At 29.0% G+C, this 17,747-nt stretch overlaps 14 protein-coding genes across 14 annotated transcripts; 1 reads left to right on the top strand and 13 right to left on the bottom strand.

The window, feature by feature from the left end:
• Positions 1-9: 9 nt before the first annotated feature.
• GO595_002806 (NADH-ubiquinone oxidoreductase chain 5) lies at positions 10-1,020 on the bottom strand (the record flags this gene model as incomplete). Its single annotated transcript, XM_067915757.1, has 1 exon — positions 10-1,020. The coding sequence occupies one exon, from the start codon at positions 1,018-1,020 to the stop codon at positions 10-12; it is 1,011 nt and encodes a 336-aa protein (XP_067776607.1).
• Positions 1,021-1,489: 469 nt separating this feature from the next.
• On the bottom strand, positions 1,490-2,152 carry GO595_002805 (NADH-ubiquinone oxidoreductase chain 5; the record flags this gene model as incomplete). Its single annotated transcript, XM_067915755.1, has 1 exon — positions 1,490-2,152. The coding sequence occupies one exon, from the start codon at positions 2,150-2,152 to the stop codon at positions 1,490-1,492; it is 663 nt and encodes a 220-aa protein (XP_067776606.1).
• Positions 2,153-2,204: 52 nt separating this feature from the next.
• Positions 2,205-3,155, bottom strand: GO595_002804 (NADH-ubiquinone oxidoreductase chain 5; the record flags this gene model as incomplete). Its single annotated transcript, XM_067915754.1, has 1 exon — positions 2,205-3,155. One exon carries the CDS (start codon positions 3,153-3,155, stop codon positions 2,205-2,207), a length of 951 nt encoding a protein of 316 aa, XP_067776605.1.
• Positions 3,156-3,193: 38 nt separating this feature from the next.
• On the bottom strand, positions 3,194-4,456 carry GO595_002803 (NADH-ubiquinone oxidoreductase chain 5; the record flags this gene model as incomplete). The annotated part of the gene is made up of 1 exon (XM_067915753.1): positions 3,194-4,456. The coding sequence occupies one exon, from the start codon at positions 4,454-4,456 to the stop codon at positions 3,194-3,196; it is 1,263 nt and encodes a 420-aa protein (XP_067776604.1).
• A 64-nt stretch (positions 4,457-4,520) lies between these two features.
• On the bottom strand, positions 4,521-5,801 carry GO595_002802 (NADH-ubiquinone oxidoreductase chain 5; the record flags this gene model as incomplete). The annotated part of the gene is made up of 1 exon (XM_067915752.1): positions 4,521-5,801. One exon carries the CDS (start codon positions 5,799-5,801, stop codon positions 4,521-4,523), a length of 1,281 nt encoding a protein of 426 aa, XP_067776603.1.
• Positions 5,802-5,836: 35 nt separating this feature from the next.
• Positions 5,837-6,220, bottom strand: GO595_002801 (cysteine-rich, acidic integral membrane protein-like; the record flags this gene model as incomplete). Its single annotated transcript, XM_067915751.1, has 1 exon — positions 5,837-6,220. One exon carries the CDS (start codon positions 6,218-6,220, stop codon positions 5,837-5,839), a length of 384 nt encoding a protein of 127 aa, XP_067776602.1.
• Positions 6,221-6,274: 54 nt separating this feature from the next.
• Positions 6,275-6,970, bottom strand: GO595_002800 (NADH-ubiquinone oxidoreductase chain 5; the record flags this gene model as incomplete). The annotated part of the gene is made up of 1 exon (XM_067915750.1): positions 6,275-6,970. One exon carries the CDS (start codon positions 6,968-6,970, stop codon positions 6,275-6,277), a length of 696 nt encoding a protein of 231 aa, XP_067776601.1.
• A 34-nt stretch (positions 6,971-7,004) lies between these two features.
• GO595_002799 (cysteine-rich, acidic integral membrane protein-like) lies at positions 7,005-7,433 on the bottom strand (the record flags this gene model as incomplete). The annotated part of the gene is made up of 1 exon (XM_067915749.1): positions 7,005-7,433. The coding sequence occupies one exon, from the start codon at positions 7,431-7,433 to the stop codon at positions 7,005-7,007; it is 429 nt and encodes a 142-aa protein (XP_067776600.1).
• Positions 7,434-7,485: 52 nt separating this feature from the next.
• GO595_002798 (NADH-ubiquinone oxidoreductase chain 5) lies at positions 7,486-8,313 on the bottom strand (the record flags this gene model as incomplete). Its single annotated transcript, XM_067915748.1, has 1 exon — positions 7,486-8,313. The coding sequence occupies one exon, from the start codon at positions 8,311-8,313 to the stop codon at positions 7,486-7,488; it is 828 nt and encodes a 275-aa protein (XP_067776599.1).
• A 52-nt stretch (positions 8,314-8,365) lies between these two features.
• GO595_002797 (cysteine-rich, acidic integral membrane protein-like) lies at positions 8,366-8,776 on the bottom strand (the record flags this gene model as incomplete). The annotated part of the gene is made up of 1 exon (XM_067915747.1): positions 8,366-8,776. The coding sequence occupies one exon, from the start codon at positions 8,774-8,776 to the stop codon at positions 8,366-8,368; it is 411 nt and encodes a 136-aa protein (XP_067776598.1).
• Positions 8,777-8,828: 52 nt separating this feature from the next.
• GO595_002796 (uncharacterized protein) lies at positions 8,829-9,464 on the bottom strand (the record flags this gene model as incomplete). Its single annotated transcript, XM_067915746.1, has 1 exon — positions 8,829-9,464. One exon carries the CDS (start codon positions 9,462-9,464, stop codon positions 8,829-8,831), a length of 636 nt encoding a protein of 211 aa, XP_067776597.1.
• Positions 9,465-10,392: 928 nt separating this feature from the next.
• GO595_002795 (NADH-ubiquinone oxidoreductase chain 5) lies at positions 10,393-11,031 on the bottom strand (the record flags this gene model as incomplete). Its single annotated transcript, XM_067915743.1, has 1 exon — positions 10,393-11,031. One exon carries the CDS (start codon positions 11,029-11,031, stop codon positions 10,393-10,395), a length of 639 nt encoding a protein of 212 aa, XP_067776596.1.
• A 718-nt stretch (positions 11,032-11,749) lies between these two features.
• Positions 11,750-12,055, top strand: GO595_002794 (uncharacterized protein; the record flags this gene model as incomplete). Its single annotated transcript, XM_067915742.1, has 1 exon — positions 11,750-12,055. The coding sequence occupies one exon, from the start codon at positions 11,750-11,752 to the stop codon at positions 12,053-12,055; it is 306 nt and encodes a 101-aa protein (XP_067776595.1).
• Positions 12,056-13,825: 1,770 nt separating this feature from the next.
• On the bottom strand, positions 13,826-14,212 carry GO595_002793 (Histone H2B; the record flags this gene model as incomplete). The annotated part of the gene is made up of 1 exon (XM_067915741.1): positions 13,826-14,212. One exon carries the CDS (start codon positions 14,210-14,212, stop codon positions 13,826-13,828), a length of 387 nt encoding a protein of 128 aa, XP_067776594.1.
• Positions 14,213-17,747: the final 3,535 nt, after the last annotated feature.

Raw genomic sequence — 17,747 nt, 5'->3', positions numbered from 1 at the left:
TGAAGAATGTCAATTAATTTCTACTGAATCAGAAACATCAGAACATATTCCAATCATAACAACTGAATCAACAACTGATTCAGAACATATTCCAATCATAACAACTGAATCAGAAACAACATCAGAACATATTCCAATCATAACAACTGAATCAACAACTGATTCAGAACATATTCCAATCATAACAACTGAATCAACAACTGATTCAGAACATATTCCAATCATAACAACTGAATCAACAACTGATTCAGAACATATTCCAATCATAACAACTGAATCAACAACTGATTCAGAACATATTCCAATCATAACAACTGAATCAACAACTGATTCAGAACATATTCCAATCATAACAACTGAATCAGAAACAACATCAGAACATATTCCAATCATAACAACTGAATCAACAACTGATTCAGAACATATTCCAATCATAACAACTGAATCAACAACTGATTCAGAACATATTCCAATCATAACAACTGAATCAGAAACAACATCAGAACATATTCCAATCATAACAACTGAATCAGAAACAACATCAGAACATATTCCAATCATAACAACTGAATCAACAACTGATTCAGAACATATTCCAATCATAACAACTGAATCAACAACTGATTCAGAACATATTCCAATCATAACAACTGAATCAGAAACAACATCAGAACATATTCCAATCATAACAACTGAATCAGAAACAACATCAGAACATATTCCAATCATAACAACTGAATCAACAACTGATTCAGAACATATTCCAATCATAACAACTGAATCAGAAACAACATCAGAACATATTCCAATCATAACAACTGAATCAGAAACAACATCAGAACATATTCCAATCATAACAACTGAATCAGAAACATCAGAACATATTCCAATCATAACAACTGAATCAGAAACAACATCAGAACATATTCCAATCATAACAACTGAATCAGAAACAACATCAGAACATATTCCAATCATAACAACTGAATCAGAAACAACATCAGAACATATTCCAATCATAACAACTGAATCAACAACTGATTTCAGAACATATTCCAATCATAACAACTGAATCAACAACTGATTCAGAACATATTCCAATCATAACAACTGAATCAACAACTGATTCAGAACATATTCCAATCATAACAACTGAATCAACAACTGATTCAGAACATATTCCAATCATAACAACTGAATCAACAACTGATTCAGAACATATTCAAATCATAACAACTGAATCAGAAACAACATCAGAACATATTCCAATCAGAACAACCGAACCAGAAACAACATCAGAACATATTCCAATCATAACAACTGAATCAGAAACAACATCAGAACATATTCCAATCATAACAACTGAATCAACAACTGATTCAGAACATATTCCAATCATAACAACTGAATCAACAACTGATTCAGAACATATTCCAATCATAACAACTGAATCAACAACTGATTCAGAACATATTCAAATCATAACAACTTAATCAGAAACAATATCAGAACATATTCCAATCATAACAACTGAATCAGAAACAACATCAGAACATATTCCAATCATAACAACTGAATCAGAAACATCAGAACATATTCCAATCATAACAACTGAATCAGAAACAACATCAGAACATATTCCAATCATAACAACTGAATCAGAAACAACATCAGAACATATTCCAATCATAACAACTGAATCAGAAACAACATCAGAACATATTCCAATCATAACAACTGAATCAACAACTGATTCAGAACATATTCCAATCATAACAACTGAATCAACAACTGATTCAGAACATATTCCAATCATAACAACTGAATCAACAACTGATTCAGAACATATTCTAATCATAACAACTGAATCAACAACTGATTCAGAACATATTCCAATCATAACAACTGAATCAACAACTGATTCAGAACATATTCCAATCATAACAACTGAATCAGAAACAACATCAGAACATATTCCAATCATAACAACTGAATCAGAAACAACATCAGAACATATTCCAATCATAACAACTGAATCAGAAACAACATCAGAACATATTCCAATCATAACAACTGAATCAACAACTGATTCAGAACATATTCCAATCATAACAACTGAATCAACAACTGATTCAGAACATATTCCAATCATAACAACTGAATCAACAACTGATTCAGAACATATTCCAATCATAACAACTGAATCAGAAACAAACATCAGAACATATTCCAATCATAACAACTGAATCAGAAACAACATCAGAACATATTCCAATCATAACAACTGAATCAGAAACATCAGAACATATTCCAATCATAACAACTGAATCAGAAACAACATCAGAACATATTCCAATCATAACAACTGAATCAGAAACAACATCAGAACATATTCCAATCATAACAACTGAATCAGAAACAACATCAGAACATATTCCAATCATAACAACTGAATCAACAACTGATTCAGAACATATTCCAATCATAACAACTGAATCAACAACTGATTCAGAACATATTCCAATCATAACAACTGAATCAACAACTGATTCAGAACATATTCCAATCATAACAACTGAATCAGAAACAACATCAGAACATATTCCAATCATAACAACTGAATCAGAAACAACATCAGAACATATTCCAATCATAACAACTGAATCAGAAACAACATCAGAACATATTCCAATCATAACAACTGAATCAACAACTGATTCAGAACATATTCCAATCATAACAACTGAATCAACAACTGATTCAGAACATATTCCAATCATAACAACTGAATCAACAACTGATTCAGAACATATTCCAATCATAACAACTAAATCAGAAACAACATCAGAACATATTCCAATCATAACAACTGAATCAGAAACAACATCAGAACATATTCCAATCATAACAACTGAATCAACAACTGATTCAGAACATATTCCAATCATAACAACTGAATCAGAAACAACAGAACATATTCCAATCATAACAACTGAATCAACAACTGATTCAGAACATATTCCAATCATAACAACTGAATCAGAAACAACATCAGAACATATTCCAATCATAACAACTGAATCAACAACTGATTCAGAACATATTCCAATCATAACAACTGAATCAGAAACAACATCAGAACATATTCCAATCATAACAACTGAATCAACAACTGATTCAGAACATATTCCAATCATAACAACTGAATCAACAACTGATTCAGAACATATTCAATCATAACAACTGAATCAACAACTGATTCAGAACATATTCCAATCATAACAACTGAATCAACAACTGATTCAGAACATATTCCAATCATAACAACTGAATCAGAAACAACATCAGAACATATTCCAATCATAACAACTGAATCAGAAACAACATCAGAACATATTCCAATCATAACAACTGAATCAGAAACAACATCAGAACATATTCCAATCATAACAACTGAATCAACAACTGATTCAGAACATATTCCAATCATAACAACTGAATCAACAACTGATTCAGAACATATTCCAATCATAACAACTGAATCAACAACTGATTCAGAACATATTCCAATCATAACAACTGAATCAACAACTGATTCAGAACATATTCCAATCATAACAACTGAATCAACAACTGATTCAGAACATATTCCAATCATAACAACTGAATCAGAAACAACATCAGAACATATTCCAATCATAACAACTGAATCAGAAACAACATCAGAACATATTCCAATCATAACAACTGAATCAGAAACAACATCAGAACATATTCCAATCATAACAACTGAATCAACAACTGATTCAGAACATATTCCAATCATAACAACTGAATCAACAACTGATTCAGAACATATTCCAATCATAACAACTGAATCAACAACTGATTCAGAACATATTCCAATCATAACAACTGAATCAGAAACAACATCAGAACATATTCCAATCATAACAACTGAATCAGAAACAACATCAGAACATATTCCAATCATAACAACTGAATCAGAAACAACATCAGAACATATTCCAATCATAACAACTGAATCAGAAACAACATCAGAACATATTCCAATCATAACAACTGAATCAGAAACAACATCAGAACATATTCCAATCATAACAACTGAATCAGAAACAACATCAGAACATATTCCAATCATAACAACTGAATCAACAACTGATTCAGAACATATTCCAATCATAACAACTGAATCAACAACTGATTCAGAACATATTCCAATCATAACAACTGAATCAACAACTGATTCAGAACATATTCCAATCATAACAACTGAATCAGAAACAACATCAGAACATATTCCAATCATAACAACTGAATCAGAAACAACATCAGAACATATTCCAATCATAACAACTGAATCAGAAACAACATCAGAACATATTCCAATCATAACAACTGAATCAACAACTGATTCAGAACATATTCCAATCATAACAACTGAATCAACAACTGATTCAGAACATATTCCAATCATAACAACTGAATCAACAACTGATTCAGAACATATTCCAATCATAACAACTGAAATCAGAAACAACATCAGAACATATTCCAATCATAACAACTGAATCAGAAACAACATCAGAACATATTCCAATCATAACAACTGAATCAACAACTGATTCAGAACATATTCCAATCATAACAACTGAATCAACAACTGATTCAGAACATATTCCAATCATAACAACTGAATCAACAACAACATCAGAACATATTCCAATCATAACAACTGAATCAGAAACAACATCAGAACATATTCCAATCGTAACAACTGAATCAACAACTGATTCAGAACATATTCCAATCATAACAACTGAATCAGAAACAACATCAGAACATATTCCAATCATAACAACTGAATCAACAACTGATTCAGAACATATTCCAATCATAACAACTGAATCAACAACTGATTCAGAACATATTCCAATCATAACAACTGAATCAACAACTGATTCAGAACATATTCCAATCATAACAACTGAATCAACAACTGATTCAGAACATATTCCAATCATAACAACTGAATCAGAAACAACATCAGAACATATTCCAATCATAACAACTGAATCAGAAACAACATCAGAACATATTCCAATCATAACAACTGAATCAGAAACAACATCAGAACATATTCCAATCATAACAACTGAATCAACAACTGATTCAGAACATATTCTAATCATAACAACTGAATCAACAACTGATTCAGAACATATTCCAATCATAACAACTGAATCAACAACTGATTCAGAACATATTCCAATCATAACAACTGAATCAACAACTGATTCAGAACATATTCCAATCATAACAACTGAATCAACAACTGATTCAGAACATATTCCAATCATAACAACTGAATCAGAAACTAAATCAGAACATATTCCAATCATAACAACTGAATCAGAAACAACATCAGAACATATTCCAATCATAACAACTGAATCAGAAACAACATCAGAACATATTCCAATCATAACAACTGAATCAACAACTGATTCAGAACATATTCCAATCATAACAACTGAATCAACAACTGATTCAGAACATATTCCAATCATAACAACTGAATCAACAACTGATTCAGAACATATTCCAATCATAACAACTGAATCAGAAACAACATCAGAACATATTCCAATCATAACAACTGAATCAGAAACAACATCAGAACATATTCCAATCATAACAACTGAATCAGAAACAACATCAGAACATATTCCAATCATAACAACTGAATCAGAAACAACATCAGAACATATTCCAATCATAACAACTGAATCAGAAACAACAGAACATATTCCAATCATAACAACTGAATCAGAACAACTGATTCAGAACATATTCCAATCATAACAACTGAATCAACAACTGATTCAGAACATATTCCAATCATAACAACTGAATCAACAACTGATTCAGAACATATTCCAATCATAACAACTGAATCAACAACTGATTCAGAACATATTCCAATCATAACAACTGAATCAGAAACAACATCAGAACATATTCCAATCATAACAACTGAATCAGAAACAACATCAGAACATATTCCAATCATAACAACTGAATCAGAAACAACATCAGAACATATTCCAATCATAACAACTGAATCAACAACTGATTCAGAACATATTCTAATCATAACAACTGAATCAACAACTGATTCAGAACATATTCTAATCATAACAACTGAATTCAACAACTGATTCAGAACATATTCCAATCATAACAACTGAAATCAGAAACAACTATCAGAACATATTCCAATCATAACAACTGAATCAGAAACAACATCAGAACATATTCCAATCATAACAACTGAATCAACAACTGATTCAGAACATATTCCAATCATAACAACTGAATCAACAACTGATTCAGAACATATTCCAATCATAACAACTGAATCAACAACTGATTCAGAACATATTCCAATCATAACAACTGAATCAGAAACATCAGAACATATTCCAATCATAACAACTGAATCAGAAACAACATCAGAACATATTCCAATCATAACAACTGAATCAACAACTGATTCAGAACATATTCCAATCATAACAACTGAATCAGAAACATCAGAACATATTCCAATCATAACAACTGAATCAGAAACATCAGAACATATTCCAATCATAACAACTGAATCAACAACTGATTCAGAACATATTCCAATCATAACAACTGAATCAACAACTGATTCAGAACATATTCCAATCATAACAACTGAATCAACAACTGATTCAGAACATATTCCAATCATAACAACTGAATCAACAACTGATTCAGAACATATTCCAATCATAACAACTGAATCAACAACTGATTCAGAACATATTCCAATCATAACAACTGAATCAGAAACAACATCAGAACATATTCCAATCATAACAACTGAATCAGAAACAACATCAGAACATATTCCAATCATAACAACTGAATCAGAAACAACATTCAGAACAAATTCAAATCAAAAAAACTGAAACAACAACAGATTCAGAACAAAATCCAATCATAACAACTGAATCAACAACTGATTCAGAACATATTCCAATCATAACAACTGAATCAACAACTGATTCAGAACATATTCCAATCATAACAACTGAATCAACAACTGATTCAGAACATATTCCAATCATAACAACTGAATCAGAAACAACATCAGAACATATTCCAATCATAACAACTGAATCAGAAACAACATCAGAACATATTCTAATCATAACAACTGAATCAGAAACAACATCAGAACATATTCCAATCATAACAACTGAATCAACAACTGATTCAGAACATATTCCAATCATAACAACTGAATCAACAACTGATTCAGAACATATTCCAATCATAACAACTGAATCAACAACTGATTCAGAACATATTCCAATCATAACAACTGAATCAGAAACAACATCAGAACATATTCCAATCATAACAACTGAATCAGACAACTGATTCAGAACATATTCCAATCATAACAACTGAATCAACAACTGATTCAGAACATATTCCAATCATAACAACTGAATCAGAAACAACATCAGAACATATTCCAATCATAACAACTGAATCAGAAACAACATCAGAACATATTCCAATCATAACAACTGAATCAGAAACAACATCAGAACATATTCCAATCATAACAACTGAATCAACAACTGATTCAGAACATATTCCAATCATAACAACTGAATCAACAACTGATTCAGAACATATTCCAATCATAACAACTGAATCAACAACTGATTCAGAACATATTCCAATCATAACAACTGAATCAGAAACAACATCAGAACATATTCCAATCATAACAACTGAATCAGAAACAACATCAGAACATATTCCAATCATAACAACTGAATCAGAAACAACATCAGAACATATTCCAATCATAACAACTGAATCAACAACTGATTCAGAACATATTCTAATCATAACAACTGAATCAACAACTGATTCAGAACATATTCCAATCATAACAACTGAATCAACAACTGATTCAGAACATATTCCAATCATAACAACTGAATCAGAAACAGATTCACAACATATTCCAATCATAACAACTGAATCAGAAACAACATCAGAACATATTCCAATCATAACAACTGAATCAGAAACATCAGAACATATTCCAATCATAACAACTGAATCAGAAACAACATCAGAACATATTCCAATCATAACAACTGAATCAGAAACAACATCAGAACATATTCCAATCATAACAACTGAATCAACAACTGATTCAGAACATATTCCAATCATAACAACTGAATCAACAACTGATTCAGAACATATTCCAATCATAACAACTGAATCAGACAACTGATTCAGAACATATTCCAATCATAACAACTGAATCAGAAACAACATCAGAACATATTCCAATCATAACAACTGAATCAGAAACAACATCAGAACATATTCCAATCATAACAACTGAATCAGAAACAACATCAGAACATATTCCAATCATAACAACTGAATCAGCAACAGAATCAGAACATATTCCAATCATAACAACTGAATCAACAACTGATTCAGAACATATTCCAATCATAACAACTGAATCAACAACAACATCAGAACATATTCCAATCATAACAACTGAATCAGAAACAACATCAGAACATATTCCAATCATAACAACTGAATCAGAAACAACATCAGAACATATTCCAATCATAACAACTGAATCAGAAACAACATCAGAACATATTCCAATCATAACAACTGAATCAGACACAACATCAGAACATATTCCAATCATAACAACTGAATCAGACAACTGATTCAGAACATATTCTAATCATAACAACTGAATCAGAAACATCAGAACATATTCCAATCATAACAACTGAATCAGAAACAACATCAGAACATATTCCAATCATAACAACTGAATCAACAACATCAGAACATATTCCAATCATAACAACTGAATCAGAAACATCAGAACATATTCCAATCATAACAACTGAATCAGAAACATCAGAACATATTCCAATCATAACAACTGAATCAGAAACATCAGAACATATTCCAATCATAACAACTGAATCAGAAACATCAGAACATATTCCAATCATAACAACTGAATCAGAAACATCAGAACATATTCCAATCATAACAACTGAATCAGAAACATCAGAACATATTCCAATCATAACAACTGAATCAGAAACAACATCAGAACATATTCCAATCATAACAACTGAATCAGAAACAACAGATTCAGAACATAATCCAATCATAACAACTGAATCAGAAACATCAGAACATATTCCAATCATAACAACTGAATCAGAAACATCAGAACATATTCCAATCATAACAACTGAATCAGAAACAACATCAGAACATATTCCAATCATAACAACTGAATCAGAAACAACATCAGAACATATTCCAATCATAACAACTGAATCAGACAACTGATTCAGAACATATTCCAATCACAACAACTCACTCAGCAACTGATTCAGAACATATTCCAATCATAACAACTGAATCAGAAACAACATCAGAACATATTCCAATCATAACAACTGAATCAGAAACAACATCAGAACATATTCCAATCATAACAACTGAATCAGAAACAACATCAGAACATATTCCAATCATAACAACAAAAACAGAAACAACACCAGAACATATTCCAATCATAACAACTGAATCAGAAACAACTATCAGAACATATTCCAATCATAACAACTGAATCAGAAACTAAATATCAGAACATATTCCAATCATAACAACTGAATCAGAAACAACAGAACATATTCCAATCATAACAACTGAATCAGAAACAACAGAACATATTCCAATCATAACAACTGAATCAGAAACATCAGAACATATTCCAATCATAACAACTGAATCAGAAACAACAGAACATATTCCAATCATAACAACTGAATCAACAACTGATTCAGAACATATTCCAATCATAACAACTGAATCAGAAACAACATCAGAACATATTCCAATCATAACAACTTAATCAGAAACAACATCAGAACATATTCCAATCATAACAACTGAATCAACAACTGATTCAGAACATATTCCAATCATAACAACTGAATCAGAAACAACATCAGAACATATTCCAATCATAACAACTGAAACAACAACAGAATCAGAACATATTCCAATCATAACAACTGAATCAACAACTGATTCAGAACATATTCTAATTATAACAACTGAATTAGAAATAAATATCAGAATATATTCCAATCATAATAACTGAATCAGAAACAACATCAGAACATATTCTAATCATAACAACTGAATCAGAAACAACATCAGAACATATTCCAATTATAACAACTGAATTCAGAAACAACTAGAACATATTCTAATTATAACAACTAAAACAGAAACAACAGAACATATTCCAATCATAACAACTGAATCAGAAACATCAGAACATATTCCAATCATAACAACTGAATCAACAACTGATTCAGAACATATTCCTATCATAACGACTGAATCCACAACTGATTCAGAACATATTCCAATCATAACAACTGAATCAGAAACAACATCAGAACATATTCCAATCATAACAACTGAATCAGAAACAACATCAGAACATATTCCAATCATAACAACTGAATCAGAAACAACATCAGAACATATTCCAATCATAACAACTGAATCAGAAACAACATCAGAACATATTCCAATCATAACAACTGAATCAGAAACATCAGAACATATTCCAATCATAACAACTGAATCAGAAACAACAGAACATATTCCAATCATAACAACTGAATCAGAAACAACAGAACATATTCCAATCATAACAACTGAATCAGAAACAACAGAACATATTCCAATCATAACAACTGAATCAGAAACATCAGAACATATTCCAATCATAACAACTGAATCAACAACTGATTCAGAACATATTCCAATCATAACAACTGAATCAACAACTGATTCAGAACATATTCCAATCATAACAACTGAATCAGAAACAACATCAGAACATATTCCAATCAAAACTACTGAATCAGAAACAACATCAGAACATATTCCAATCAAAACTACTGAATCGGAGACAGAAGATTCTTCAACTTTCAGTAATACATTAACACCATCAAATACATTTACTTCATCAAATACATATACACCATCTAATGTATTTACACCATCAAACACATTTACTTTATCTAATCGATTTACACCATCAAACACATTTACTTTATCTAATCGATTTACACCATCAAACACATTTACTTTATCTAATCGATTTACACCATCAAACACATTTACTTTATCTAATCGATTTACACCATCAAACACATTTACTTTATCTAATCGATTTACACCATCAAACACATTTACTTTATCTAATCGATTTACACCATCAAATACATTTACTTTATCTAATCGATTTACACCATCAAACACATTTACTTTATCTAATCGATTTACACCATCAAACACATTTACATCATCTAATCGATTTACTTCATCAAATACATATACACCGTCTAATGGATTTACACCATCAAACACAAATACACCATCAGATCCTGTTATCACATTGTATCCAAATAATGTCACATTATCCCATTCATATGTTTTGGTTCAATCTGTTTCATTTATTCAGACCGATGTACAGCAAGTACTCTTCACAGAAACTATTGTATTCACTTCTCGCTTTTCAACACATATGACAGTTGTAACATATTCTTACACCAAGTCATACATCCCATCTATGTTTAGTTACTATTCTGATTACTACACACAACTTGCTCAATTAAACAGTGACCAAAGTAATGGTCTCTCAAATGGAACTATAATCGGAATTGTCTGCAGTGTCATTGCTATTGTGTTAATTATTATCATTATCATTGTTATCGCAGTACGCGAAAAGTCATCTGATGATGAAAGTGTATCATCTGAAGATTTCTTCCAAAAACTCTCAAATTACATGGCGAAAGATATAGAAAATAATACATCAAATTTTGACCTTTAAAGCACATAATAGAAAAACTTTAATTCTCGAGTTAGGATTCATTAATAAAATTTAAATAATTAAATGATATTTTTTATAGTAAAAACGTTGTGAGACAGCACTGGTACAAATAAAATTCAGTTTTGTTCGATAACACATTTCTCAGATATAATAAAACATTTCGTATACTGAAATAATACGTATTAACAAAGTAATGTTAACTACTTTGATTTGTTTGAATGTTTTTTAATACAAAGTGACATAAATATTCAAAACAAATTCCAAAATATGTTATAAAATATCCAATGATCAGAATAAACAAAAAATAAAATAAAGAAATATCTTTAAATTATATCAATTCCTTTTTGTTTAAGAAGTACTTTAACTGTTCTAATTTGTTTTTGTTCTGATGAAAATATAAATGCTGTTTTCAATCTCTGAATTTATTTTCAAAAGGGTTTAATCGGATGTCCCCCGGGGACTACCAGAGGATGTTTTTTTTTAAAAAAACAAACAAACTTATACAAATAAGTTAATGTAGTCAATTTTTTTAACTGCGTGTGTCAAAAAATTGACTACCAGGGGACAGTCCCCGGGGGACATCCGATTAAACCCTTTTCAAAAATGATAGAATTTCTATAGATAGTATGGGTATCCATAGACGACCGTTTATTTGAATTGGGGTTTCAAATTTGCACGTTTGGAAGAAGTTAAAAATTTTTAGAATTCAAGCTTTGCTTGTTTCCACATGTATCTCAAAATCATATAGGTATATCAATCAAATTTGTTGTTAATTAACTTGTGTTTGATGTTTCTTGATTCAATCGTTGATATGCAAATGTTAATAATTTTGTAAGTAGATGAAGAGCGGGTATAGGTTTTGGCATTTATTACAAAATTAACAAATTTTTATTGCAAAATCGATTTTGCAATTTTCATGAAACCTCTAATGCTGAATGGATGCGTTTAAACAAAATGAGCACTTAGATCAATTGGAGTTCTTGTCATCAAAATATGATAACGTTCGATTAATTATTTTCATTATGTATTATGTTTCTTGGCATTAAGCTTTGATCTTTCAATTTTAAGCAAAGAAGCAAGAAGCTCGAGTGAGTCTTCCGATATTTGACCATGTTCAAACCATAGAGCAATGTTCCATATATTAATTTGTTTTTTCAAAACATACAAGCCACAAAACTTTACATCATTTATGGTCTGTTCAAGAGTGCCACCTATGATGTTCATGACCAAATCATCAAAGCTTTTTTTATCAAACGATTTAATTATTCTGACTGAAAAACCATCTTCATTTTTTTTATCTTCCCAAGCTGGTTTTATTCCATCCTTAAACAAAGAAAGTCCACCTTGAGACATTTTTTCAATATTTGGAAATTGAGAATAAATATCCCAAAATTCTTCGATTGTTGAAAAAGATGCAATTGGCTCGATTTCGTAGTTGCGATTTGATTGAACAACCCAAAATTTCCAGCGTGATAAAAGTTTATGTTCTTCAATCATGTGGTCGAAAAAACAAAATTTTGTTTCATATAACATTTCTAAACGATAAAAGAACTTATTTAAACGGTCTCTGCGGTCTCTATTTTGAGTTTAGTTGATAAATTTCTTACTCTAACATTAAAGGATTGAACCAGAATGCCAAACACATGTGCACCAATATTAACTACAGGGTGGACATTCATTATTTAATATATATGATCCATCAATTTTTTTCGGTAATTTAATTAAATTTTTCATTCAAGAGAAAAAACAAAAAAATCAAACTTAGCATTTTTACTCAGCATTAAACTTAGCAACAGCTTTACCGCCTTCTGAAACAGCATGTTTTGCAAGATCTCCTGGAAGAACAAGACGAACTGCTGTTTGAATTTCACGAGACCCAAGTGTATTGCGGTCGTTCATATCTACAAGACGTGCACCTTCACGTGCAATACGTTCGAAGATATCTGTAACAAAGTTATTCATTACCAACATAGCTTTGTTAGAAATACCAATATCTGGGTGAACTTGTTTAAGAACTTTGAAAATGTAAGATGAGAATGATTCATTTCTCTTCTTATGGCGTTGCTTCTTTTCCTTTTCATTTTCGGCTGGAGCTTCTCCCTCTACAGCTGGCTTTTTTTCTGTTGGTGTCTTTGAAGCTGGTTTCTTAGTTGACATGATAAATAATGAACTCTTCGAATCAGCGGGCAAATTTACCGCCAAATCAAATGTCATTTTAATACAAATAAAATTGAATAAATAATTATTTACAATAGCCGCGTTACACAAGAACAAATTTTTGCGCCCACCCTCAGATTACATTCTGATACACAGATGCTATAATTCTGTTTTTTTATTAAACGTATTGAACCTTCTGGTTTTGATGGGAGTGACAAGATTTAATTTATAGAAATAATGATAAATATAACAAAAAATTGAATTCAACCTTTCTTTACAAATGAGCACGCATAAAAGAAGGAAAAGAAAATATGCACTATTTTATTAAGCTTTTTTTCTTTTTTGTTCCATTCTTATATTTGAATTAATGTCATCACTAACTTCAATTCCATCTTGTTCTAAAAGAAACAAAAAATATCAGTGTGTTGATTTTTATAAGCATGCATTAAAGCTGTTTCAGAATAAATAAAGAAATTCCAATAATATTTTTGAATCATTAAACTTATGATGTAAACATTTAATAAAAAGAAATAATATCTTTTGCATTAATATCTACATTTTTTTGGTTAATAAGTAATTTTACGACATCTGCATGACCATTTTCACAAGCAAACATAAGAGGCGTCCAATCATTTTAAAATAAAGCCCAAATACTTATTTGAAATATAAAATTAAATGAACTGATAATATCTCTTGCATTGATATCAATTTCTATCCTATTTAAAAGCATTTCTACTATATCAATATTACCTTTATCACATGCGAATGTAAGTGGAGTCCATTATATATTACTTAAACATTAAATATAATATATCAACAATAATATATTAGATGAAACATCAAATAAGAAATTAAAAAAATTTTCTGCATTAACATCAATTTCTGCTTTTTCAAGTAGTAATTCAACAATGTTTGTAAATTCATTGGCAGTTGCAAAAATTAATGGTGTCCAAAATTCAATATATAAATTCCAAATATCCATTTAGAATATTAAATTAAAACTATAATCATTTTAAGAATTCATCAAATATTACTTTGGTTTACATCAATATTCTTTTGCTCAAGTAAAAGTTTAACAATATCTGTGAAACCATTTGAACATGTACAAATCAGTGCTGAGAGAAATAATATATGTAAATACCATAAAATAAAATGAAATATCAAATTTTTTAATTAAACATCTTATAAAAAACATTAACGTTTTGAATATTAATATCAATTTCTTTTTGATTTATAAGTAATTTTACTACTTCAATAAATCCTTCTTTACAAGCTTCTAATAGTGGCGTCCAATATAATTTGATAAATTTCCATATAATATATTAAAAAATTTTGAAAAACATTAACAAAAAATAATTAATATCTTTCACATTAATATCTATCCCTTCTTTTTTAATAAGTAATTCAACTACTTTTATATATTCAAGAAATGATACGAGATGTAATGCTGTTTGAAAACATTACAATAAATCCCAAAAAATATTCAAAAATTTCATATGAATTTTATAAACATTATTAATAACAAAAATTTATATTTTTAACATTAATATCTATTCCTTTTTTACTAAGAAGTAATTTTACTATATCTGTATCATTATTTGTAGATGCAAAAATAAGTGCTGTATAAATATTTATAAAGATATTCCATATCTGAAATTAGAATTTCAGAATATTTAATTAAATATTGAAATAACAAAAAAATCATCCTGTTCATTAACTTTAATATTTTCTTGATTAAGGAGTAATTCAGCTATTTTATGTTGAAAATTGTTACAAGCATTCATAAGAGGTGTTTGATTTTTATAAAATAAAATCCAAATATAATAAACAAGCGAGAAATATTTAAAAGAAATAATAAAGAAAAGATTGAAATATTTTTCTTGTTTACATCAATATCTTTTTGCTCAAGGATTAATTTTGTAATTTTTTCATTAGAAGAAATCATAAGTGGAGTCCAAAATTATTCGAATAAAAGCCAAGTTATCATTTAATACTTCATATTTGTTTAAAAAATATTAAATAGTTGAAATATTTATCTTGAGCATTTAAATCGATTCCTTCTTGCATAAGAAGATATTTCATTATGTTAGTTAAACTTTTTTCACAAGCAACCATTAGTGCAGTCATAAGTTAAGCATAAAAATACCAATTATTAAAAAGAAACATAAAAAACAAAGGAAAATTATCCTTTGCATTAATATTAACTTCTTTTTTTTCAATAAAACATTTAACAATTTCAATATTTCCAGATTCAACAGAATTAATTAATATATTTGGAGGAATGGAATTGTTTCTAATGTATTTTTCTATGATAAAAATATTTCCACTACACACTAAGCATCTTATAAAAGAATCATTAATATTCATTCGTTCTTCTTCTAAAAATAAAAGTATATCAAAATTACTATATTCAATGCAAATCTTTCCTAAATCACTTAAATTGTCAATTGGTATAATTTTATTTTCATAAATATATTTAAAGATATCATTTCGATGAAATTCAATTGCTGTTTCATATGCATCTATAAATGATGAATGATTTTTTTCACACAAATGAATTATCTCTAAACTTCCACCTGCAATTGCATATTTACCAGTGTATAAACATTTGCGCCATTCATAAGTAAATATTTAAAACATTTAATAGAAGAAAAAAATGCTGCATAATCAATTAATGTAACATTTTCTTGATTAATAAATGAATATCTTTCATAAAGTGACGGCTTAATTATTTGATCAAAATCAAAATTTGTTTGTGATGTAATATCTTGAAATTTTTCTATTTCATCATTTCGAATTATTTTTGCAATTTCATTTGGATTAACTCCTTCTTCAATTAATTTCTTATGTAATTCCCAATTGTTTTTTGAAAGTTCTTTTTTCTTTGGAAAAAATTCATCATTAAATGGCGCAATATATTTAATTTTTCTGATTTCTGTTAATGTTTTTTTATGTGCAAAATATAGTGTATTTATTTTTGTTAATTTTGATTTTTTGATTCCAAGCTCCAATATTTTTTCTTGAAAATAATATGATTCCTGAGTTTTTAAAAAAAGGAGAGACTTCCAAAAGACTTTGATAATTTTGAAATCGCTTTGTGTTATTTTTTCTTCGCATGCTTCAATTGCCTTTATGAAATCTAAATAAACTTTCACGTCTTTTCTTTGAGAAATAAAAGATGAATAAATTATTTTGCTCATAACAAGATTCTAAGAATATGGAAATATAGAGTCATATGTTTTTATCACTAGTTGAACTGTTGAATTAATATTATCTTCCCTTAAGTTAAATATAAGATCTGCTAGTAACTTTAATTTTGTGACACTTTCTTTTCTCTTTATGCAACTTTCTTCATGACTCATTTAAAATTGATGAGAAAACGTTTCTTATTTTTTAAAAAATATATCATTTAGAAAAAATTATTCACAATAACACACTTAAAGCAGAATTTTAATTTGAAAAACATTATAAAAACTATAATATATCTTAGAAATATGTAAATTAAAAAAAAAAAAATCTGATTCCAACACGTATG

The sequence above is a fragment of the Histomonas meleagridis genome (assembly GCF_020186115.1).
Source record: "Histomonas meleagridis strain 2922-C6/04-10x chromosome Unknown contig_20, whole genome shotgun sequence".
In the NCBI taxonomy this organism is placed as follows: domain Eukaryota; phylum Parabasalia; order Tritrichomonadida; family Dientamoebidae; genus Histomonas; species Histomonas meleagridis.
This window is presented reverse-complemented; position numbering and strand designations above follow the sequence as displayed.